Source organism: Typopeltis vanoorti, chromosome 3 (assembly GCF_054136105.1).
Source record: "Typopeltis vanoorti isolate ZY-2024b chromosome 3, IOZ_Tvanoo_1.0, whole genome shotgun sequence".
Classification (NCBI taxonomy): Eukaryota; Metazoa; Arthropoda; class Arachnida; order Uropygi; family Thelyphonidae; genus Typopeltis; species Typopeltis vanoorti.
This window is the reverse complement of record NC_143551.1, coordinates 12,349,849-12,377,301: the sequence shown is the minus strand read 5'-3', so window position 1 is coordinate 12,377,301 and position 27,453 is coordinate 12,349,849. Positions and strand designations below refer to the sequence as shown.

At 36.0% G+C, this 27,453-nt stretch overlaps 2 protein-coding genes across 4 annotated transcripts in view; one reads left to right on the top strand and one right to left on the bottom strand.

Moving 5' to 3' along the window:
* Positions 1–4,743, bottom strand: part of Rab40 (RAS oncogene family member Rab40) — a 166,234-nt gene extending 161,491 nt beyond the window's left edge. For 2 of the 3 annotated variants that reach the window (XM_090415437.1, XM_090415440.1), the window contains exon 1: positions 4,482–4,696. The gene's annotated coding sequence lies outside the window, so the exon portion shown is untranslated. Of the gene's footprint in view, positions 1–4,481 lie in introns of all 3 variants that reach the window. The other variant, XM_090415439.1, reaches the window with a different exon arrangement.
* A 5,840-nt stretch (positions 4,744–10,583) lies between these two features.
* LOC150107919 (uncharacterized) overlaps positions 10,584–27,453 on the top strand; it is a 98,925-nt gene continuing 82,055 nt past the window's right edge. Inside the window, exons 1-3 of the mRNA XM_090415436.1 lie at positions 10,584–10,713; positions 22,343–22,483; positions 25,930–26,090. Of these exons, the coding sequence (XP_090271562.1) occupies positions 10,618–10,713; positions 22,343–22,483; positions 25,930–26,090 (398 nt within the window). The 5' untranslated portion in view covers positions 10,584–10,617. The remainder of the gene's footprint in view (positions 10,714–22,342; positions 22,484–25,929; positions 26,091–27,453) is intronic.

The window sequence follows — 27,453 nt, the reverse complement described above, 5'->3', positions numbered from 1 at the left end:
ACCAGTATTACTCTCAGGGTATAGTGCAAGCAATTGTTGAAGTCTTGTCTCTGGAGATTTTTAGGTGTTCAACAGTTGCTAGGAAGCTGTGTCGGGATCTTAGTCTTTGGGGTACTGTGGTCTGGCTGAATAGTGGTTGGCGTTCATCATTCATTTGTCTGCTTCTTTCTGGAAGCTGTGTCGGGATCATTTGTGAATCCTACTCTAATGACCAAACATGGTCTATTATCAAGTCAATAAGTTTCTCTTAAAGGTGGTGATCTCACACAGATCTGAGATATTAAGTATAAATAAAACATTTAAGCACTTTTTTTTTGTGAAGACTGCAAATTAAATGTGAACATACACCACAGAATAACCAAACATGGTAAAGTACAGAATCAACTGAATACATTTAGAAGGAATAAGAGAGAAACTAGCTAAAATATTAATTAGCAATATACAAGACAGTTTTCAAACGAGTTTTAACTTACAGATATAAGAGCCAGATTAGAAGTAAAACAGCTGATCAAAGACTAGAGATCAGTTCTGATAAAAAAAAATTAAGAGTAAACAAACAGCATCAGTGGCAGAATCATTAAAAATGACACTGCCATTGTCAGCATTCAAGAATATATTAAGTACAGCTAATTGAAGGTCACAAACAGTCAGTGCCCTAGAACAGTGCTTCCCAAACTGTGGGCCATGGCCCCCTTGAGGGCGGTCAGTTTTGTTGTTAATATTTTTTGTTGTTGATAAGGGGGGGGGGGAGTATGAAATAATAAAAATAAATTTAAAATGTTTTAAGACTAAGTGTGCCATGTCATATGTGTATGTAAGATGCTAAAAATGTAATATTTTCATTTGATTTTTGCAGTATTTGCTGTGTATATTTTATATTGAATATAAATACAATAAATATTATAATAATATATGTCTGTATTACGATTTTTTTTTTCCCGATGGGGCCATGAAATATTTTAATTTTTCCAAAGGGTCCTTTACATCCATAAATTTGGGAAGCACTGCCCTAGAAGATAGGAAAATAAGATCTCACCTGTGATAGACTAAGTTGGAGAAAAACTGTTGACAAGACATTCACATTAGCAATAATGTGAATGTAGTCATGTGCTGATTGCTGTACATCCCTTGAGGGTACATATCAAGAAATTGATAAATACTGCCACTGACTAAACTATTGATATGAACCGAGGTTAGTAATGTCATTCATGAATAGGAGAAAGAGAATAGGCAAAAGTGCAGAGCCCTGTGGAGCTCTAATATTGGTGGGGAAATCTGAAGTAATGAAGCCATTTACCAAGACATGAGTGAACAACCAGACAGGAAACTGGAAGTCCAGTTGTAAAGGATGGATGATATATATGACAAGCAGGTCTTTGTGACAGACTGGATCCGATGCCCTGGACATGTCTAGAGTAACCGCATAGGTCCATATGACTGTTTTTTGCTTCCTTTCTTTGAGATGTGTTGAATATAGGCTTCTTCCCATGCCATAAGGTAGATACCAGGAGATTTTAAGTGCAACTGGGAATATCATCAGGACTAGAAAAGTGTCGGCATCTAACCTATTCAGGATTCTTCTTCTTGTCTTTCTGATGACTAGACACTGAGGGATCAAATGTTCTGAAGTCCAGATATAATTTTTGTTGCTCACTTTTGTATTATCTATAAAACTGCTTTCTCTTTTAGATTCCACACATCAGATCTGAGCACAGTAATTCAGATGTAATATGTTCATGGCTTCAACATACAGAAGATTTTTTTCTTTGACATTTTTGTTTGATTGATATGGATACTTTGTTTTTCATGAGTTCCTGAACAAAGTATATCCATATCACTCTAGATCTCACTTTGCAAAAAACTTGCTCACTTAATTTACTTATCCCTAAAATATCTACTCTACGTAGCCTAATTTCTTTAATAACATTGGGTACCTTGGTTCTTACATTGATACTCTAACATAGTGAAAAGAAAGTGCAAAGCTCTTCAGTTACATAAACACCTAGTTTATATCTGGAAATTCAATTTCATCAGCACAAATTCCAAAATTTGCCTCTACAAAACCATCAATCAAGCCATATTTTTATATGGTTCTCAGACATAAAACATTATTACTCAATGAGTAGTTAATATAATCAATAGCATTAGAACATGCCTTTCATCAATGCTAAGACACACATAGCAAGATCACATTCCTAATACTGTCATTCTTGAAGAAAGACATCAAAGATCCCTAACAGAAACGATCAGGAAAAGCCAGCTGAGATATTTGGGATACCAACCTTTAGATGAAAAGCCCTTATATAGAGCTTAGTCCTTATATATTAACCTTCATCTATGTTCAGTGCTACAGACCAACTAATGAACACAGAAGCCTGAGAAAACAGTTCTGGCAATACATAAGCAAACTTCTGTTTTGATGATGAGATTCATGAACTATCTGACATTCACCATTCGGCACATAACAGTGTCTTGGCTTGCCTTCATTTAATAAACTATTCCCATGAGTGTAACAACTCATGGGAATAGTTTATTCCCATGAGTATAACATACATACTTCTGAACATACATTTCCCTATTCACACGAATAAATGATAATCTGTTTCAAAGATTTTCATATGCTCTAACCTTAATACTTCATCTATGCACTATCCTCTTGCCAGTTTAAATAGCAGTCATCTGAGATCTTTCAAATCATGATATTTGGCATCTGGTATAGAAATTTCTTAGACCCTTGCTTTCCCTAACCCAGATTTTAACAGGGATATGCGATTAGCATTTTGCCCAACAATGGCAAGTATCGGATAGTCTATTCTAAAGGCAAATTATTCATCAATTTTTAATGTGTTATATTCTCTGGCTTGTAATGGCCATTTAATTACATTAACAAAAATTAATGGTCTGATAGGGCAGTTAATCCAATATATATAATGCACCATATCTGTCCATTGTGTGTATTCCTTGGCCTGCGTGCCTTTTGCTGAATGAAACTCAACGTTTCAGTAGGGAAAACTACCACATCTGTATGTGGTAGTTTTCCCTACTGAAACTTCCCTACTGAAACTGAAGATGAGACCCAGTAACTCATCTTTAGATGAAGAGTTCTTATGGATTTCTTCACATCCTAGCTGTAATTTGAGCTTAGTTCCTTCCAAAGAGCATCATCATTCAGACACCAATTAGGATTAAACAAGGAAAATATAAAGAATTATGATGTGATGCAGATAAAAATCTGTAAAACACTAACATGAACAATAAAGGTAATCTTAATCTTGCCACTTATATCTAAAGTTGGAAATTCAGATATACATCAGATGGGTCTAACTAGGTCCCTACATAAAAGAACATTATTATTACATCACACCTCTAGGGAGTCAAAAGACTCATCGAGGGAGGGCATCTACTCTACAACTCTTTGTCTCACTACTCCACCAACCTTCATCATCTACCACCAACGGCATCTATCGCCGACAACTACCACTAGTACTTTCCCAGTCGCAAACATCCATGCCCAAAGCGGGATTCAAACCCGCAGCCTTTTGCCTGGAGAGCAGATACGCTAACCACTCGGCCAACCAGGCCGGCATATCTTCTTTGTATCTACCAGTCAATATCTTCTTGTCGTTGTAGTAATCTCTGGTACACCATTTCTGCAGTACATCCTTCAAAATGCTACATAACAGTTCCCCAAATATGGCAACTATTTACATATACCTTCACTTTTGAATTCCAAAATGAAAACCTAGATATTTGCCATAGTGAAATAGAATCAACACACCTGCCCAAGTAGCCTACTCAAAAATTATCAACCTCTGAATCATCTATGAATAACTGAATACCATCTTGTAACCATGTATGATATTACTACACGGACTAACTAATAATATATTATTTAAAAGGCTAAATGATGTTATCTCTGAGACATCAAAAATAATTGGTGCCGGTTATATAATTTTGTTACAAGAAACCAAAAAATACCACTCAAACCTCCATTACTTCCATCTTTTGCAGGTTGACATTTATTTATGACCAGCTTAGAATTCAAGAAATATAAAAGTATTTTATTTTCTCGCGTTCACTTCATAGTGTACCACATTTCCATATTATTGACGGTCACGCTGCAGCATTTTAGCTGTGACACGTAGTAATCCAAATGGAATCATATAAGTGCTCTATATGGCACCTTCACCAAATTATGTTCGCATGATAACTAAAGAAGGAATGAGTTTAGAACACGAAATGTGGGGGATTTCTTTTTTCTTTTTAAAATGAAACAGTACTATATTTGAGAATATATACAGTACATTGCATCATTATCAGAATACAACTGAAAGCAGAATTCCATTGCTTCGTCAGTCACGTAAAATACCATTTTATTCTAAAAAAATTAATCGTACAATAATTTTGTATGTGCTCATATTGGGGGGGGGGGGGAACTTAAGCCTATTACTTAAAGAGTACTCCAATTAATGACGACGTACCTTTAGCAAAGGCATCAAATATTAGAAATACGTTATTTAAATCAAATCGTGCGGCACTTGACATTCAGCAGAGAATGCTCAATTCGGTTTAAATTCATTGGTTGTAAATTAATAACGATTTGCCGTTTACAAAGATAAAAGCATTTTGGCTACAAAGAACACACATTGCTAAAAATCACAACACTCACAAATTCTTAAGAATAACATTCCTTTTTGATGTCATGACCTAGTTGAAGCTTGTTTGTCTATTGCACTATATCGCCCTCTTCTGGAAAAAAAGAGAGAAGTGATACATGATTCTGAAAAGAAATCGATTTTTAGTACAAGGTTTCTCAAGCACTTCGTCAGTCCCCTCTGAATTCAATTAATTAACTGAAATACTACATGTAAAATTAAATTAAAAAATAAATCCATTTCTCCCTTATATTCCCCAAAAGAAACAATTAGAGCTCCTTTAGTCCTAACCAACTTTTTAAGGACTGATTTGCACCCAGTATCAATCCTTAGAGAATTTACTGATAGCGTATTCGAACCATCAGTCAGAGGCGTAGCTAGGGAGGGGCGGGGGGAGATCCGCCCTGGGTGGCACTTTGCACCTTTTTGAACTTTCGCAGTTAATTCTGAAATACAGTCTCGAGAACTCATTTCCAAATATTATAATACTGCTGCGAATTTTCTCACATTTGCGGTAAGTGTTGCTAGTTGTGAGAGGAGTTTTTCTAAATAAAATTTAATTAAGAATTACCTACTATGAAAGAGACTTCGCCAATATCATCGACGACTTTGCAAAGAGAAAAGCAAGAAAAATAACATTTTAGAATGTTGGAATTAAAGTTTTGCTTCAAAAATAAACATAGTGTTTTAATTTATTTCCCTATACACCGTTTTGACTATTTTTTTTGTACTATTTTTGGTGTGTATTGAGAGGGGCGGCAAACTCATGGACCACACCGGGCGACAAAAGCTCTAGCTACACCACCGCCATCAGTCAAATAATTCCAAATATCAGTTCTCATAGTATTATTTTTATCATAAGCGATGCTAAAAGTCATGAGATGAAGATTGGTGTCCAAATTCATATTAAATTCTAAAGGTTGCGTTGAAAGCTATTGGTCTGATAAACAGTAAATGTTGGAAGTTTTTTTCACTTGGATAGACTATAATAAATTCTGTTTAGTCCTTTATTTAAGTGTAAGCAAACAAAGATTGCACATGAAGTATCTTCAGGACTGAGGCAACTCATGGTAAAGGTGAACAAAGCTCTCGTCACTACTTGTCTTAGTATCTTCCATAATGCAAAGCACATCTCCTTGCGGACATGTATAATGCTATGCATTAAGGAAAGGGCCATTAACCAGACCGGTTTTGACCTTTATTGAGGTCTAGTCAGTGGGAGCAAGTATATCCTTGCAGACATGTATAAGGCTATGCATTATACATGTCTGCAAGGAACTGTGCTTTGCATTATGGCAGATACGGAGATAAATAGTGATGAGAGTTTGATCCACCTTTACTACCAGTTGCCTCAGTCCTGAAGATAGTTCAGGTGCAATGGAGTTTATACAATTGTTAAGAGATAATTACCTGAGACAGTATGTGATGGAAGGGACAAGAGATTCTAGAGTGTTAGATCTGGTCATAACATCGGAGAACATATCAATAAGTAATTTAGTTACAATGTCTCCACTTGGGGAAAGCGATCATGTGGTCTTGACCTGGGAGATTGAAAGACGTACTGAATATTCTATTAAGAATGGGTATATGTGGAATTACAAGGCTGGTGATTATGGCAAGCTGAGAAGTCAGCTTTCAGCTGTATTATGGCATGAGAAATTCAAGGGGAGAGATGTTGATGGTGCGTGGGAGATTCTCAAGGAGTATTTGAAGAAAGCTGTATCAGACTGTATTCCCAGAGTCAGAAGGAGAAATCAAGTAGGAGTAAAATGGATGACTAATACTATTAAACAAGAGTTGCAGATAAAGAAAAGGTTGTGGAAGACATATAAAGAAAAAGGTGATGAGCGTTCCAATGAGCAATATAAGGTACAGGCAAAGAGAGTAACCTGTATGGTAAGGAAAGCCAAAGCTAATTAGGAGAGGAAGCTAGCTGATGAATCCAAAAGAAACCCTAAAGTGTTCTTTCGCTATGTGGCTAGTAAAAGTAAGAATATCCATGGAAAGATTACTTTAAAAAGTGTTGATGGTAAGGAAATTACTGAAGCTAATCAAATAGTTGAGTTGCTTAGTGATCATTTCGCAAAAGTGTACCATCTTCGTAGTGATAGTACAGTGTCAGATGTGCCATTGACTGATGAGAGTATAGAGATAGATGAAATTGAGGTGCTTAATATATTAAAGCATCTTAATGCCAACACTGCCATTGGATTAGATGGCATATCGGCCCATGTGTTACGAGAATGTGCAAGAGAATTAGCAACTCCTCTAACCAGGATGTTTAATTTAAGCCTCAGTTCTGGTAAAGTGCCAATAGAGTGGAAAGAGGTTAAAATAGTTCCATGGCACAAGGGAGGCTCTAAGACTGATGTTGCAAATTATAGACCAATCAATATATCTGGAATGGTGGTTAAGATTTTGGAGAAATTAGTTAAAATTAGAATTCAGGACTGGGTGGACAGCAATATGATACTTTATAAGAGGCACCATGGTTTTGTGAAAGGTAGGTCTTGCCTAAGTAATTTGCTTACGTTCTATAATAAAGTAACAGTGGAGTTGGATAAAGGAAATCCTTACTCAGTGATACTGCTTGACTTTGCAAAGGCTTTTGACAGGATTCCACATGGAACTCTCTTACATAAATTAGAGTAAATGGGTTTGGATCCGAAGATGGTGATTTGGATTAAAGGATGGCTGGCGGACAGATATCAAAGAGTGGTTTACGGAGGAGCTGAGTCCAGGAAAAGGCAAGTGACTAGTGGTGTACCTCAGGGCTCAGTTCTTGGTCCTCTACTGTTTAATTTGTACATCAATGATATTGGAAATACCTTGAATGGAAATATCCACTTGTTTGCTGATGATGCAAAATTAGGAAGAGCGATAATCAATTCAAATGATGTGGATATTTTAGAGGATGACTTAAATAGGCTGACGCTATGGACTGAGGTAAATGGCTGTCAGTTCAACGTGGCTAAGTGTAAGGTGATGCACTTCGGGAGGATGACATCGCATGCTGTTTACTATATTAACGGAACTGAACTGCAGGAAGTTGATGAGACAAGAGACTTGGGAGTTATTGTGGACAGAGAACTTAAGTTTAAAGGGCATATTGCTAAGATTGCCAAAACATCACATCAAATTACATGGTTGTTGAGGAACACACTAACAAGCAGGGATAGGGAAGTTATTATTCCACTCTATAAGGCATTAATAAGGCCGCATTTGGACTATTGTGCACAGAGATCTGGTCGCCAGGATTTCTTGGTGATGCGGAAGTGGTAGAGAGGATTCAGAGGCGGGTTACAAAGATTGTTACAGGTCTGTGGGATGTTTCCTATAAGGATAGATTGATGATCTGTGGGCTCCAAAAACTAGCTGATAGACGTAGGAGAGGAGATATGATAGAGGTATTTAAATTGTTAAAAGGATTTTACAGGATTGATACTGATGATATTCTTAAGACCAATGCAGGATGTGAGAAAACGAGGGGCCATCCCTGGAGATTGTGTAAGAGTGTGGTTAACAAGGGTGTTAGGACTAGATTTTTTACTTGGAGGATTGTGAATGGGTGGAATGCTTTGCCAGAACTGGTTGTGAATGCTTCAACTGTGAATGAATTTAAGGAGAGGTATGACAGTTATTGTGTAAATAATGGTTAGTGTGTCAATGTCGGTTCTCCCGCGATGAGTCTTTTGACTCCATGGAGCCACCGTTAAAATAATAATAATAATAATAATAATAAATGTTCTCTCGGAAAATACTGAAATAGGAAAAATGAATAAGGAATCAGAAAATTAAAAAAAACCTTTAGCTAGAAGTCATTTCAGATTTTTGAAGCATGCTCATCTGTTGTTATATTTATATGCAAAGGAAAACTTTTCAATATACGACAAATTGTCAGAGAGCAAGGGCCATCCATAGAAGTTGTGTAAGAGTGTGGTCAGGACCCATGTGCAGACCAGATTTTTTGTATGGCGATTGGTGAACAAGTGGAACCGATTGCCAGAATTAGTTGAGAGTTCCTGATAATGAATGAATGAATTGAAGGAGAGGTATGATAGATTTTGTGTGTAAAAATGGTCAGTCTGGTTCTCCCATGATAGTCTCTGGACTCTATGGAAATGATGTCTAATAATAATGTTTGAATTATATATTCTTTCTCGTTTTATCACTCAGAATCCGAAGACCACATTCCTTGAGCTGTTCCCTACTGATGATTTCAAAATCTGCATATGATTTTGTTTAGTTGCTGGTCTTTTTTGCCAATGTTTCCTGTTCCTTCTGGAACCCAGCTGGCCATATCTGGGCGCAGAAATCAGATGTTGCATTATTAAGGTCTTTTAAAATGGCAGAATTTCCAAATCCCTATAATTTAGTGTTATTTTCAACATTTGTAGTAGTATATGACCCACATTAGCAATAGTGCCTATAACATTAACTCCCTGTGTGCTATCACCCCCAGTCTCTATCTTCATGAATCGTCTTCAGCAAATAGCCGGTAATATAATTTTACGTTTGCAATGTTTTCAACCCAAAAAAAACATCCTTGACCCTAGGAATATTAAAATGGCACTCATTAATTTTTGCCTATGGAATCTGTCTATTCAAGTCATCCTATAATGATTCTGTATTCGAAATGTCTATTTTCACCTGACCCAACTTGAGGTTGTCTGCATATATCCATATAATTGAATGTTTCCTTCTAATCCTTCCCCAGTGACATTCATCTTCAAGTTAAAAAGGAGTGGTTCAAGGGTATAGCCCTGTTATGCTCACTCCTTACTTTCATTCTCTTAGAATTTAAACCCAAATAGGTCATTCTCTCTATTTCATACATCACTAAACATCTAACTAGATTTCTAACCATGATACAATATTCTTCTTCCCTTAAGTTTTCAATATCCATTATGATTTACAGGGATGGCCTTAAGCTTAACAAATGGTTAAAATTTTCAAGCACTGTTGATAGGAGATCCTCATGTTTCTACCTGAATTTTCTGAATCTGTTCTGCTAATCTTTGTAGAACTGATTCTGATACCAGTCCAATTTTTGGATTGTTTTTCCCCTTGCTAGTATAGGATTCTCAAAATGAACGTCAAAATGTTTTGAACATTGCTGAAGTCAATTAACAATATGTATGGTTTCCGGAAGTGGCAATACCACGGAAGCGGAAAGTCGAGTAAAAATGCATGAAAAACTGACACAGCATAGAGATCCGTGATTGACTTAAACGAAACTGGAACAAAACTGCAACAACTGTTTAATTGTCAATGGGGGTTATGCGAGCAATATCAAAACAATTAGCGAAACTGCTGAAAAGATGAGCCACCCAAATATAAAACCGTATTAACTCTAGGTAACAGCCCAGTTGGGACATCTCACATTTTATGATGAAATCCGGTCGATTCCTAGGCATGGTAGAAGCCCAATTGGTAACATCAAATATGTGAGATGTACTTATTTGGTAGCTTGCATTTTTATTCTCTTTGACTGAGAACACTGTTAACTGTATGTAGAAAAAAATTATAAGTGTCTAGTTTGACTTTTTAATATCCTATGACTACAAAGAAAATCTAAACGTTTAATTTGTCTTTTTATATCCTATGCTATGTGACTATAAAAAAGAAAAACTGCATTTCGTAAAATTTTCGCAATAAATAAAGTTAAGATTGAACTGCCCACTCAGTCTCCAAAAGCTAGATAGGGTATAAAGGCCTCGCCTACTCCCCTATTAGAGAATAAAAAGGCGTTAGTCGATTTTTTTATATTTTTTTATTTAGATCTGTTCAATTCCTGAGTTGATTTACAAAGTTTGTTCTGTTATTGTCTCTTTCGCGGTAGTGAATATTCAGACACTAGAGGGTTATTGCAGTAGTTGTCATTTGGCGGTCTATTCTGTTTGTGTTTTGTCGCGGTCTTTTCGAAGGTTGTATTTCGTGTCTTTTGATTTTTAATTTCAAAATGCAGTTCAAAAGTATGAGTCCCTACGAGATTCGTCGGATGCAAAATATTGAAGAAAACACCAAGATTTTGATCAAACTCGGGGTGTTAAGTGCCGTAAGTAAAATATATATATATATTGTGTTGTTTTCATGATAATGAGAGACGTTTCATTAGGTATAGTTTCTGGGAAAATTCCCATGCTACTCTTAAACACTATTATTATTATTACGGCTATTATAGCCTGTTTTTATTTAGAAATGTCCCTTATTTTAAATACATTGGCAATTTTTACTCAAAAAAATTATATATATATATATATTTTAGGGCATTATGGGTGAGTATTGAAGGCAATTATAGCAGAATAAAAGAGGAAAAAAAATTGTACATCTTGTTTTGATACTAGGATGTCTTCAAATTCCATGTTCCTGCTGACGGTTGTTTATAACAAGGGGGAAGGGAGGTGTTTTGACGCTAGAAGAATAAATTGGAAACCCGGGCTTATTTTAATAATAATAATATATATATATATATATATACGTTTAAGGGCGCTTTTTTTGGGGGGGGGGGACAGGGTTTACTTATGGGAACGTTCTCCCCTACCCCAGTTTTCCCATAAGTAAACTAAAAAAAGTGCCCTAACACAATAATATATATATATATATATATAGTTTTATGAAGAATTAAATGACTAGAACCGAGATTTAAGTAAAAAGGTTTTAACATAAACACGCTACTAGTTTCAGCCTGTAACAGCCTTCTTCAGGTGACATTATAAAAGAAGAAAAAACACTAAACATTGAGGGTTAAAAGACTATGAACAATATAGACAGTCTTTATACATAATTAGCATGAAAATGTTGTAATTGTATTTGAAGCTGTTCTTTTGTTTGTTGCATTGTTGGGAGAGTGCGTGCTTGCTGCATCATGTGAATGCCAGTACATGATTACAGCTGAATGCCTATCTGGGAGGTTGTAGCTTAATGATCATTCTGTTATCTATAACCTTCATGATGAGGCTTCTATTATCAATAATAAAAGAAACTTCAACAAGACACTAAAGAGGATTGGATTAAACATCAACAGGTTGGTCTTCTTGAAATGTTGCAAATTCCATGCTGTCTTTCCTAAATTTATATGCTTTAAAGAAAACATAACAACTGAACGTGCGAAGAGAATCTATCATAAAGCTAAATTAGACCTACTGTCTGAAAGAATCTCGGATACTAAACGAACTCTCGCTTTTCTTTTCAATAAAAAAAGAACCATAGCTGAAAAACTGGAAGAATCTCTAGATAATGAAAGTTGGCATACCTTTTAATACATACTATGAATCTCAAGCAGCCAGAATACAATATAATAACAAAGTAAATCTTATAAGTAAATTTGAAACATTAAAGAGATTACAAAATAATAGGAACTCAAAACCACACATCAATATTGACAAAGTTGTTATCAACAAATCCTCCTATATACTTTCAGATACAAAGCAGAACAAAGCATCCTTAGTAAAGGTCTAAACTTTATTCCTTCCCCAAAATTAATACCAAAGGAGACACTACTTACAAAAATAGAAAAAGCTGCTTCTTTTCTCCCTCCGCAAGATGCAAACCGTCTACGTATTGAATTAATCTTTATTATCAATAACGCAAAACCACCTGCAGACAACATTACTTCAACTGAACGCAAAGCTATTAAAAGTTTAAAAAACAACAGGGATATAATCATCCTCCCTGCAGATAAAGGAAATGCAACAGTCATCCTGAACTCTGAAGATTACCAGAATAAAATGATTGAATTACTACATAATGATACCTACTCAATACTTGAGAGAGATCCAACTCATGAACTTCAAAAAATCGTACAAACAACAACTGAATTATCCTGAAACGTTTGTTTATCTCTATGCTCTCTCCATCCGTTAATTCCTCGCATATATGGTGTTCCTAAAATCCATAAAGAGAACACCTCATTACACCCAATTGTTGAAGGTATCGATTCTCCTACATACAATCTTGCCAAATACCTAAAAACTTTTTCAGGAAAGTCGCCATCCTTTATCAAGAACACTACAGAATTTGTTACATACATCAAGGATATTACAGTTGATGAAAATGACATCATGGCTAGCTTGGACATAACTTCTTTGTTCACTAATGTCCCAACAGATGAAGTCCTAACATTACTCAAGGACAAGTTATCCAAAAAAATGTTAGCCTTGCTTACCCATTACATCAGGTCTGGTTACTTCATATTTCAAGATAATATTATTTATTATTATTATTATTATTAAACAAGAACTCATGTAGTCAAAAACTCATCTAGGAGGTCCTTTTATCTCACACACACACACATCTCATCATACCGTGTCTTAAACACATTCAAACTCCTTGCAGACACCACACTCTCAGGCAAGGCATTCAAATCACTCACAACTCTGCACGAAAAAAACCTGCCTCTCACTCCCCTACTCACACCCTCCTTATACGGTTTCCAGGGATGACCTCTGGTTCTCCCCTGATCTCCCACTATTCTCTGTAGAACTTCTCCACCATTGATCCTATAACAACCCCTTACCAACTTGTAGGTCTCTATCATATCTCCCCTCTTCCTTCTCTCCACTAGATTCTGCAAATTACATCTTTTCAATCTTTCCTCATACTCGACATTCCAGAGGTCAGAAACTCTCTTAGTCAGTCGCCTTTGGACCCTTTCCAACATCTCTTCATCCTTCTGAAAACCAGGTGACCAAATCTGGGCACAATAGTCCATGTGTGGCCTAATCAAAGATTTATACAATGGAACAAGAATCTCCCTACTTCTACACGTCAGTGTCCTACGCATCATTCCCAGAAGTCTTTGTGTTGTCTTCACAATTTTGGCGATGTATCCCCTAAATTTTAGATCCTTATACACTGTCACCCCCAGATCTCTTATTTCCTCTACTTCCAACAATATATTCTCACCAAGCATAAATTCTGCATCCCATCTTTGTTTTCCAAATTTTAAAACCTTACATTTTGCAACATTGAACTCGCATCCCAATTTCCGTGCCCAGTCACTCAATTTATTCCTGTCTTCTTGCAAGGCCACAACATCTTCACTACTCTTTATGGTTCGTCCCAACTTTGCATCATCTGCAAACAACTGAATATCTCCATCCAAATCTTCGCCAATATCATTAATATACAAGTTAAACAGTAATGGTCCTAAAACAGACCCCTGAGGCACTCCACTACTGACTTTCCTGGATATCACACCCCCATACACAACTTGTTGATACCTATCAGATAGCCAGTCTCCAATCCAATGCACTAATCTAATATCCAACCCCATCTGCTGTAGTTTGACTGTCAACTTATCATGAGGTACTCTATCAAAAGCTTTTGCGAAATCCAAGTATATTACTGTGTATCCTTCTCCTCGGTCCAAGTAAGTAGTCACTTTATTGTAATAAGTAAGTAGATTACTAAAATAAAAAATTGTTGTCAACCCAACTCTGGATTCTAGTTCTCACAAGCTTCTCCAACAACTTAAGCACACCACCACCTGACACTCAGATAGGCCTATAGTTTGATGCTTGAGTTCAATCACCTCCTTTATGAAGTGCCACAATCCTGCCCTCCTTCCACTCTTTAGGAACTTGACCAAGTACAAGACTCGTATTAAAAAAATATGTCAAGGCAGGTGTCAACTCTCTGGCACATTCCTTCAGAATACGCGGTGATATATTATCAAGTCCCACAGCCTTATTTACATCTAGTTTACTCAACTCCCCAAACACCTCTTGCTCACTTACAGTCAGTCTCTCCTCCCCATCATCAACTGCTCTTAATCTCTTCATGAAGTCACATTCACAAGATTGAAAGATCTTTATGAACTGCTCATTAAGTATCTCCACCACACATTGTGCAACAGCTGTCTTTATACCATTTCCTCCAATCAATGTTATCCTTCCATAATCATTCTTTCTTTTACTGGCAACATATCGAAAGAACTCCCTAGGATTCTTTTCGGCTTCATTAGCTAACTGCTGTTTATACCTCTCTGGCTACTCTCACCAACCAAATCACCCTCCTTGCCTGGTCTTTGTAGACCTCATGAAATTGGTTACTTCCACTTCTCTTATGCTGCCTCCACAATGCCCTTTTTCTCTGTATTGCATGCGTAATCTCTTTATTCATCCATCTCACATCTACCTTATTTAACCTTCTCACCCATGGTATACATTTAGACACTGCATCTACTAAATAGTTTTTGAAAATCCCCCAAGCTGCATTGATCTCTTTTCCAGCTAACTCCTCATTCCATGCTACACCTGAAAGCTGTTTCCTGAGCTCTTCATAATCACCCCCCCTTGTAGTTCCACATATACCCTTTTTTCACAGGGGTCCTTGCACTGCTGGCAACCACCCAGGTAATCACCTCATGGTTACTTTCACCAATTGGTGGATGATTTGACACCTCATTGATAATTACATCCTCCGATGAGATGACCAAATCCAAGACCCTTAATCCTCGTGTGCCCTCTGTTACATACTGTCTGAGGTAGTTATCCCTCAAAAACTCAAGAAACTCATTTTCTTTACTCCCAGTTGCTATCTCTTCATTCCAGTCTATATTGCCATAATTAAAATCACCCTTTTCTTATTTGCTTGGCTTATTTGACTATACATTTCACTATCACCACCATCCACATTACCAGGTCTAACAACATCCCACCAAGTATTTGATTCTATTCACCTCTATCTCACACCATACTGCCTCAAAACCACTGGCCTTATTTCCCTCTTGCATCTCTACCTTGTATGGACATAACTCTTTTTCTATCATCAGTAGCACTCCCCCTCCCTTTTTTCCCCTTCTATCCTCACGAAACACATCATACCTTTCTATCTCTATTCCTGTCAGGATGTAGTCCTCATTTAACCATGTCGCACTTATTCTGACAATCTCTGGGTGCACAGATGCAATTAGTGCAACCATTTTATCTGCCTTGTTTCTTATACTTCTAGCATTGGTATACAAACACAACAACTCATTTCTGGATCTACAGCTAGTTCCACTGATACCACTCACTCGATGTAATCTCTCCATGCTGGACTGGGGCCATTTCCCCTTCTGCTTCTTCATTTTAGAACCCTTTGCAATTCCATCTGTTTCCTCTTGATCCCTGGTCATCCTATTACTTTCCTGCCTACACATGCTCTCACCTCCTCTTGGAGCATCCACCTTTCTCACGCTGTGTACACCTGTCCACCGTGAGCCTCCCCGTTTCCCTGCTCCTCTTGCATACCCGTTCTCTCATTTTCTATATTCATACCACTCACTTCCCCATTCATTTCCACTTCTTCAATCTCTCCTGCTCTTCCACATCACTCCCCTCTTGATCTGATTCATTCTCTCTATTCACTTCTCTACTTTCCAGCAGCAGTCTCTCCAAGCGACTCACCATAACCACTCAAATGCAGTCCATCGCTCCCATACAGCTCACTTTTTCCCCCAAACTCATTCCACACATGGGAGTACAGAAAACTGTACTCCCATCTCCTCACACATTTCAGCCAGAATGTCATATATACAAACAGAATGATGGACTGGCTATGGGTAATCCTTTATCTCCTGTTCTCGCAAATATTTACTTAGAAGATTTTGAAACCAAGGCTATCTTTTCCTTTATTTTAATACCTAAAGTTTGGAAACGTTATGTGGATGATGTCTTCATTGTTTGGAGCCATGGACACGAATCCCTTATGGTTTTCCTCAAACATCTCAATAGCCGACATCAAAGTATTAAGTTTACTGCTGAATTTGAAACGGATAATTCCTTGCCTTTTCTTAATGTCAAACTGACTCGCTCTTCTGGTAAACTAAAAATATCGATATATAGAAAGCCCACACATACCAACAGATATCTGCACAGTCAGTCCCATCATTTCCTTCCTCATAAGCTTGGAATAATTTCCACCTTGGGATATAGAGCCCTTTCTCTTCTTCATGACCCAAATGAACTTCTTACAGAAATAAACCATCTGAAACTTCTTTCGAAGTTGATGGATATTGCAAGAAAATCATTGACAAATTCCTTCTTTATCCTCCTAGACATCACTCAGAAGAAACAAAGAGATTCAAAGGCAATATATCTATTCCTTACATAAGTACTGTTTCACATAAATTTGCAAAAGTTCTAAGAAAATACAATATCAGAATCTTGTTCACTCCACTTCAAGGATCCGTTCCTTAATTAGCCACCCAAAACCTTGTCATCATCAACTCAAATACCCTGGTGTATATAAAATATTATGTGATTGCGATATTCCTTATTTTGGGCAGACAGACAAATCTGTCGAAATGCGTATGGAAGAACTCGAGAGACATTACTTACAAGAGACAGCGAGCGAGTGCATTATCAAGTCATATCCTTTTCTCGGCTAATCCTAATGATGATACCCAAAGTCACAAAGTCTGCTGGGAAAAATCTACTAACATCTTCCATTGCAGTGACGAAGTAGAGAGAAAAATTGTGGAATCTAGAGAAATCATCTTCAATCCTGTTCATCTAAATAATAACTTAAGCTACAACCTCCCAGATAGTCATTCAGCTGTAATCATGTACTGGCGTTCACTAGATGCAGCAAGCATGCACTCTCCCATCAATGCAACAAACAAAAGAATAGCTTCAAATACAACTACAATGTTTTCATGCTAATTATGTATAAAGACTGTCTATGTTGTTCATAGTCTTTTAACCCTCAATGTTTAGTGTTTTTTCTTCTTTTATAATGTTACCTGAAGAAGGCTGTTACAGGCTGAAACTAGTAGTGTGTTTATATTAAAACCTTTTTACTTAAATCTCGGTTCTAGTCATTTAATTCTTCATAAAACTATGTATGTTAACTGAGTCAATGATCATTCTGTCATATATATATATATATATATATATATTATTATTAAAATAAACCCGGTTTCCAATTTATTCTTCCCGCATCAACCCCCCCCCCCCACCTCCCTTCCCCCTTGTTATAAACAACTGTCAGCAGGAACATGGAATTTGAAAACATGCTAGTATCAAAACAAGGTATGTACAAAATTTTTCCTCCTCTTTCATTCTGCTATAATTACCTTCAATACTCACCCATAATGACCTAAAATATACATATAAAATTTTTTTGAGTAAAAATAGCCAATGTACAATAAAGAGCCAAGAGGCTTTTTTTTTTTTTCGTCTGCGTAAATTAAGTGAAGGGGGGGAGGATAATAAATCCCTCGTTATTTTAAAGCCGGATACGAAACTCGGAGATCGAAATCTAAGAGTTTCATGCCGAAGAACTATCGGCGAGTCCAAGTGTAAGTCAACACCTGGGTGGTACAACACTAGGGCAACTCGGAGCAAAGGTGGAGAAAGTTCCATCACTATCCTTAATATTTTCTCATAATGTAAAACACAGCTCCTAGGAGATGTATTACTGTTTTACATTATGAGGAGAGGTCACTACCCAGACTGGTTTCGACCTTTGTTGAGGTCTCATCTTATATATTAAAAAAATAATAATAATAATGAGGGATTTATTATCCTCTTAACATAATATCCAATGTATTTAAAATAAAGGACGCTCCTAAACAGAAATGGGCTATAATAGCTGTAATAATAGACGTTTCATCTCAATAACCAGCGTCAGCTTTTATGTCGCTTTTAAATATGTGCATTTGGTTGTAGTAAATGCTATTGAATTTACTCAGCAACCCAGCGGAATGCTGCTATCATTTCTGAAATATTAGTTTTCTTAGTCTTTTCAATTCCTTTTGTTACAGAAACAAAGGAAGTTTGCATTATATACATATAGAGAGAGAGAGCAGAGACAGGCGAACGTTTCGAGATAGTTCAGTGGTAGTTTTCAATAAGTTGTTGGTACGATTTTGAAGTTCTCGAGTTCTCTCTCGAGTATTGAGTAGGTATCACTTTGTAGTAATTCAAGCATCTTATTTTGGTAATCTTCAGAGTTGAGGATAACTGTTGCATTGCCTTTGTCTGCGGGAAGAATAATTTTATCTGTTATTTTTTAAACTCTTAATTGCTTTGCTTTCTGTTGAAGTAGTCTTATCTTAAGGTGGTTTTGCATTATTGATAATAAAGATTGATTCAATACGCAGAAGTTTTGCATCTTGTGAAGGGAGGAATTGAAGTAGCTTTTTCTAATTTGGTAAGGAGTGATTCTTTTGGGATAAATTTAGGAGAAGGAATAAAATTTAGACCTCTACTAAGGATGCTTTTTTCTTTGTCTGAAAGTATGTGAGAAGATTTGTTAATTACGACTTTGTCAAAGTTGATGTGTGGTTTTGAGAAGTTCCTATTATTTTGTACTCTTAGACATAATTTCATTGTTCACTAATATTCCAACAGACGAAGTCATAACATTACTCAAGGACAAGTTATCCAAAAAAATGTTAGCCTTACTTGCCCATTGCATCAAATCCGGTTACTTTAGATTCCAAGATACTATATACAAGCAGAATCATGGTCTGGCGATGGGTAATCCTTTATCCCCTGTTCTTGCAAATATTTACTTGGAGGATTTTGAAGCCAAGGCTATCTCCTCCTTTGCTTTAACACCTAAAGTTTGGAAATGTTATGTGGATGACGCTTTCCTCATTTGGAGCCATGGACATGATTCCCTAATGGATTTCCTGGAACATCTCAATTGTTGACATCCAAGTATAAAGTTCACAGCAGAACTTGAAACTGATAGTTCCCTGCCTTTCCTAGATGTGAAACTGACCCAGTCGTCTGGTAAACTTAAAATTTAGATATAGAAAGCCAACACATACTAACAGATATCTTCATAGTCAGTCCCATCATTTCCCTCCCCAAAAACTTGGAATAATTTCTACTTGGGACATAGAGCTCACTCTTTTTTGATGACCCAAATGAACTTCGAAAAGAAATCAGCTATCTCAAAACTACTTTCGTACTTAATGGATATTCTAAAAGAATAATTGTAAAATTCCTTCTTAATCCTCCTAGTCATCACACAGAAGAAATAAATATATTTAAGGCATCTGTCCCAGCGAACTGTATTCCTTACATAAGTTCAGTTTCACAAAAATTAGCCAAGGTTCTAATAAAATACAATATCAGAACTTTGTTCACTCCACTTCCAAAAATCCGCTCCTTAATAAGCCACCGAAAACCATGTCATCATCATCATCTTAAATTTCCTCGTGTGTACAAAATTTGGTGTGATTGTGATATTCCTTATTTTGGCCAGACAGACAACACAGGAGGGACATTGCTTACAAGAGACAGCGAGCCAGTGCCTTATCAAGCCATATCCTTTTCTTGGCTAATCCTAACGATGAAACTCCAATTCATACAGTCCGCTGGGACAGATCTGCTAACATCTTTCATTGCCATGATGAATTGAAGAGAAAAATCGTAGAATCTAGGGAAATCATCCTCAACCCTGACCATTATATAATAACTTGAGCTACAACCTTCCAGATAGTCATTCAGCTGTAATCATGTACTGGCGTTCACGGGATGCTGCAAGCACGCAAACTCCTAACAATGCAACAAACGAAAGAACAGCTTTAAATACAACTACAACGTTTTCATACTAATTATGTACAGAGACTGTTGTTCGTATTTTTTTTTTAACCTTCGGTGTTTAGTGTTTTTTCTTTTATAATGTCACCTGATGAAGGCTGTTATAAGCCGAAACTAGTTGTGTTTTACTATTAAACCCCTTTTACCTAACTCTCTGTTTAAGTCATTCAACTCATTTCACAATATATATATATATATATATATATATATATATATTAGGAACAGGAACATTCAGGAACATTGACTCAGTTGTTTTCATACATTTTTATAAAAAGATTTAATGACTAAAACCAAGAATAATTGTAAGGTTTTAATGATATAAAACACTGCTAGTTTCGGCTTTTGACAGCCTTCTTCAGGTGTGTTCTAAAAATAGAAAACAGCAATAAAAACACTGAAGTTTAAAACTGAGAAGCACAGGAAAATTGTAGTACATAATTGACATGAAAAAACGTATTTACATTTAAGTTGTTCTTTCAAACGTGGCATTGTTTGTCGAGTGTGTGCATACAGACTCTCGTGAACGCCAGTACTGAACAACAGAGTGGCAGCGATGTTGTAGCTGAAATTGTTATTTAAATGTTCACTATCAAAGAGGATTTCTCTGGACCAAACAATTTTTCTTTCAAACTCATTACGCCAACGAGATGTTTTCAGATCTATCCCAGCAGATTGAATGACCCTGGTGTTCATCAGGATTGTTCGAGAAAAGAACATGACTAGACAAGGCACTGGCATGTGTTCTTTTGCAAGAGATGTCTCTCTTGTTCCTCCATACGTAATTCAATAGATTTATTTGTTTGACCAAAATAAGGGATATTATAATCACACTATATCTTATATAGGCCAGGATATTTCAGATTATGATGATGAGGCTTTGGAAGGCTTACTAGCAAGCAGATTTTTGGAAGCATAGTGAATAAGGTCCTGATGTTGTACTTCTTAAGAATTTTAGCTAATTTTTTGGAAACTGAACTGATGTATGGGATGGAGATGTTACCCTTAAAGTTAGTTATTTCTTCAGTGCTGTGACTAGGAGGATTTATAAGAAATTTTTTAATGGTTTTATCAGAATATCCATTTTGTCTAAAGACATATGAAAGGTAATTAATTTCTTTTTGAAGTTCATCTGGGTCATTCAGAGAAGAGCATGCTCTATGACCCAAGGTAGAAATAGTTCCAAGTTTATGTGGAGAAAAATGATGGAACTGATTGTGAAGATGTATATTAGTTTGCATAGGTTTTCCAACTTTGCATCATATCTGGAAACAACTGAATATTCCCCTTCATATCCTCCACAATATTATTAACATACAGGTTAACCAGCAATGGCCTTGAAACAGACCCCTTAGGCATACCCCAATGACTTCCAGGATATTGCACCCCCATACACAACTTGCTGATACCTGTCACAAAACCAGTCTTCTTCAACTAACAGTTTTTCAACTGTTCAACTAATTTGTGTAAATGACAAGGGTAGTACTATGGAGGATGACGAGATGTGCGATGTCGGTGAAATTTTGAATTAATGTGAGGGTGTCAGCTTTAGGATTGGATTGGACTGTTTGGAGTTATAGCTGAAGGAGCCAAGGCTGTAAAGGCTTGCGTATTATCTCTATTTATTGTTGGACTTCTAGCTACTTTGTTTTACAGTTTCTGGTAGGGGATCATCCTGCCACCTTACTAGGCTGAAAAATTTACCTTCAGCTGTATAAAGGCTTTTTTGCATCACTCTGAATAGAATTTGAATCTACGAGTTTCCACAACCACAGCATCATCTTTATTATGACTTTAGACTGAGGCCTTTAGGAAGACAAGAGTTATTTATTATCTAAGAAGAGAATAGCCAGTGGTGGAAAGCTTGGAAAAATTGTAGGTGAGGCAGGTTTTATGCCATCTATATTATCTCTGAAGACCACATAAACTGATCAGAGAATATGTAATTGACACTCAACAAATTATTTAGATAGGAATAACTGTCTTGTCATCTAACTTAGCTTTCATCAAGGCCGTAGATTTAAATACTTTTTTCATTAAAACTAAGTTATTTGGTTGAGAGATCATTGAGCTTAAGTTAACAGAAAAATGAGTGGCAATAATCAGTATTCAGAATCCTTATTAATAGTTTTTCTTTCTTAATAGAAGAAGAATTTTACTGAGTATCTGAAAGAAAAAGTGCCTCCCAAACCAAGAAAGTCCACAGCCAAAAGAAATCTCTCTGGTCTAAAAGATGGTGAATTGCAGCCATCACCTGCAAGGCGTTCTAGTAGATTACAGGGAAAGGTAAGTGGTATAAATTTTTTCTTGTTTTAAACCATTTTCAGGCATATTGGTTTATTAGCGACAGTAACCTATGGAATTTTATCAGACCTGGGTATAGTAGTATAAATTTTGGTAAGCAATTCTGAAGAAAAAATATTTACTGGAATTCTCTGATAGAGAAAAGTTTAGAATAATAATAAACATTGTTATAGTAGATCATCCACCTGTTCAGAATGAATTCATAAAATGTGATAAAAGTTTTCATAAGATTTAATGTGATAGAAGGAGACAACAAACAATTTAAATGCAGAATAGTGCACACTACTTCATGCTTTCAACCAACAAGGTGGTGGTCTTGTTTTGGGAGTAATGAAAATTGTCACATGAAATATACCTACATGGACTATGTCCACAAATTATTAGTTGGAAAGTGGAGATGTTATCTGCTTAGGCTGGCAGCACAAGATTTTTTTCATTCTAATAATATTTAAATGTCAGAAAATATCTTTTTAACCTATTAATCTGTTAGGGTGAGTGATCTGCCACACCAAGTAGCTTTGTTTATGGATTGATTCTAATCTACTAACATTTATTTTCTTCCTGATAACCAGGACCCTTAGTGACACGTTGTTTTGTCTTTTATGTCTCTGGAAGAATATATTCTTGGCCATTTGGCCTGTTTTATTGGAGTTTCTTAAAAAATATAAAAGTTTCTCCTATCATAGTTGGGATAGGCTGTTCTTCCAGGTAAGAAATGGCTTATGCAAATAAAGAATTATCATGAAGCTTTTGCAAGTCTTGCTTGCATTCTCTCCAAACAAGATATTTATACAATTCTAAAACAGAATTTTTCAAAACAAAAATACATAGTGTATTACAATGCTGACCAAAAGCCTTACCAATATTGTATTTAATTGATGCACTACTATTTTTTCTTTAATTTCTATTTAAATCATTATAATATAAACTTTTTAATAATCACTTATCCGATAGATTTTAATTCAGACACCAATAAGGATGATGTCAGTTATGATATGATAATTATAAGCAACAGGCTAGAAGAGTCAAGTGTTGTATGAAAGCTAAGTCTGAGTATGAAAATTAACTGGTTCTCAAGTTAAAGACAACTTAAAAGAATTCTATCATTATGCTGCAAGTAAAAGAATGAATGAATTTGAAAGAATAACTCTACTAAATGGATGGTATGGGGTGACTGATGCAGGGGTGATTGTTCAACTAATGAGCAGTCATTTTGCTAAAAGCTATCAACCTTGTATATGCAACATTGAACTCACTTCTACATCTTCACCATATGAGGAAACTCATGAATGAGGAGGAAGCACTAGAGCTGTTGCACAAACTGAATAAGAATTCTGCAATAGGAACTAATGGGATATCAGCATGGATGTTAAAAGAGTGTTCAGATGAACAGGCTATTATTCCCTTGACCAGGCTACATAATTTGAGTCTCAGAACTGGTAAGATTCCACAAGAGTGGAAAGAATGTATGGTAATCCCATTGCACAAGTGGTACAAAGACCGATGTATCTAACTATTGAACAATCAGTATCAGGAGTGGTTGTGAAGAGTCTGGAAAAGTTGGCTAGGGCTCGCATTCAGAAATAGGTTGACAGAATTTCTACTTTGCAATGCACAGCATAAATTTACTAAGGGAAAGTCATGTTTTAGCAATTTGCTCACATTGTATAATAATGTTACCGCTGAGTTAGAAAATGGGAATCGATACAGAATATGGGATTGGATTATTAACTATTGACATGGATAAGAGGATGGCTGACTGACTGACTGATATCAAAAAGTAGTATATGGGAGGATGTGAATTTGCAAGATTCAACGTAACCAGTAGTGTGCCTCAATCCTTGGTCCATTGTTATTCAATCTTAATAATATATATGTGTGTATATATACTGATCAAGATAATAGAGGACATTAAGAAAGAACAAATGACTTGTGATTCTTATCAGAGAAAATATATTTGGAACTATACCATAAAGAGGTTGGTAATATCTTCATTAGTCCATATGGAATGCTCATACTTGTTCATAGATAACATAAACTAGAGGGAAGTGTTGGATTTCTCAAAAGTTTATATTATTAAAAAGTTTATATTATTAAATTTCTGTTTTAATTATTACGAGAGTGGTCTGAAAAGTTCTCTGCCTTAACCATAGATGGCAACACTATCGGCAAGAGATTTTTTTTTCTAAGTTGGTACATTTGTGTGAAATTGCAAGTTATTCTATCAAGTAGTTTGTTTTATACAGCTGTCTGAAACAAAAGTGTTGTCTGTATCCCTTGAAATGGATAAAATTGAGTATCGTGCAGTTATAAAATTCTTTGTAAAAGAAGATTTGACTCCAAAATGAATTCATTCGACGTTCATAAAAGTTTGTGAGCACTCCTCTCCTTCATTTTTGACAATTAAGATATGTGCTTCTGAGTTTAAACGTGGCCGTACCAGCCTTGAAGATGATTCATGTGAAGGATGTCCAAAAAGTGTAACAACACCAGAAATCATTGATTAAGATATGGTATTGGATGACTGGTGAATCAAAGTGCATGAAATTGCCGAGACTATAGGCATTTCAAAAGAACATGCAGGATATATTTTGCATGAAGAATTGCAAATGAAAAGGCTTTGCACAAGATTGTGTCGCGCTTGCTCACAACAGATCAAAAATGCACTCGCATGAAAATCTCTGAACAGTGATTGGAGTGTTTTAACAAGAATAAAACTGATTTTGTGCATTGATTTATTACTATGGATTTGACTTCGATTCACCATTACACACCAGAATCCAAACAGCAATCAAAACAGTGGGGAGAAGCTGGTTGTTCAGTGCCAAAGAAGACAAAGTGTGTTCCATCAGCAGGAAAGGTCATAGCATCGATGTTTTGAGATGCTGAAGACATTTTGTTTATTAATTATCTTGAAAAGGGTAAAATAATAACTGGGGAATATTATTCCGGTCTTTTAACCAGACTAGATGAAAAAATTTGTGATAAAAGACCCGGTTTGCAGAAGGAAAAAAGTCATCTTTTTTGGTAAAAAATCAAGTGTTTTGGCAATGGGGAAAATTAAGGGATCTGCATTATGAATTGTTGGAACATCCACCCTAATCCCTGGATTTGGCTCCCTCTGACTTCTATCTCTCCTCTTCCCAAAACTTAAAACTCTTCCTCGATGGCCAGCATTTTTCTTCGAATCAAGAGGTGACTGCAGCTGTAGAGGGATATTTTGTAGATCTTACTGAGAACCACTACCGGGACAGGATAATTGCACTGGAGCATCGCTGGAATAAATGTATTAGTCTTAAGAGAGATTATGTTGAAAAATAAAAATAATTTTTAAATTATAAATTCATTGTTAGGCCGAGAACTTTTCACACCACCCTCGTATAATATAAACTTTTATATAATCACTCATCAAATTGATTTTAATCCAGACACCAGTGTATTGTGATCAAGATATAGAGGAAATAAAGAAAGAGCAAAGGCGGCTTGTGTTTCCTAGGGTCAGAGAAAATATATTTGGAGCTGTACCAGGAATAGAGGTTGGTACTGTCTTTAGTACCCGTATGGAATGCTCATATGCTGGTGTTCATAGGTAATATAAACTTGCTGGAAAGTTTGGATTTACTTTTAATTTTCTTCATTTAATATCTAAGAATGCTACAACTTTTGTAGATCATTCAAATGTATATCCAAATGTCTCATTTTGTATTCCTGGTGCATACATTTGTTATTTAATCAAAAGATGTTTCTCATCTCTCAAAAACTTCTGTGAGTTACTCAAAATTTAATTTTGAGTAACTCAGTGATGCTTAGAAATATTTTTGGGATGGTCCATATTTACATAACAAATTTTTGCTACATCTGACTTATTTAAGGCTGGGGGAAATTTTTTTCTACTTGAGAACATTCTACCTGTTGGCTTGAATTTTTCAACACCGATTGAGGATTTCAACAATTTGGAGGTTGCTATTTGCAAAATGCTTGAATGGCAACTCATAACCTGCATCCCTTATAGTGATGAAACTCGTTTATCCCATGAGGCAAGATTTTATTTTCGGGATGAAGGTACAGATGAAGTTCTGGTCAGTATGTAGAATGTTACAAAAAGTAATATAGTGTTTAATCAGGTGCTTGATGGTAATGGCTATGTTGGCTCACTGCTATGTTTACTGTCTGTGGTGATTGGTCTGTATGATTTTTTTTAATGTTTCAACATGCATTTGGACCATATTATAGTGAATGAGTTCACGTCATGTGAGATCATGAAGAATGGCACCTTTTGAGGTGGTTGGGGGGAAGAGAGAGAGACATGTGACCATACCAGTCCTCAAAGTTAGATTTGTTTTATGAATGCCATCACTGTCCAAAGGTTTGGTGGATATTTCACTTAAACAAGTTGCTAATTTAAGTTGTACCGATGACAATGTGAGAATATATTGAAAGCTGTTTTATTAGTGTTAGATTTTAAGTATATTGTTTGAGCATGTCAGCAGAACCTAGCTATTCCAGGATGACAGAGAAAGATTGGGCAATAGTAATTTTAAATAATGAAGTACTTTATTTAATAATATATACTTAAAATACTGACACACGTGTCATCTGCTGGTAGTGTCACAGTACAACACGGTACTGTCATATTTTTCATATATAATTTCTTTCTATTGAGTTTTTTTTTTTTTCTGATTTCTGTGACCTTTAAGTAACTAAATCTTCATTTAACTGAACCATGGGTTAGTGTGTCAGTTGACTTCCAGTACAGCATCATTTAACAGTAACTGTACCTTCATTTAACTGACCTGTCGACAGATTAGCAAATGATTTTCTGTTGTGGTTGGATAATTGAGGATTACTGTACAACTAATTTAATTGTTGAAATGTTTTTTTAATATATATATATATATAGATATAATTTCCTTTAAGTATCTTAGGCTTATATCTCATGTCGTCTGCGTGGT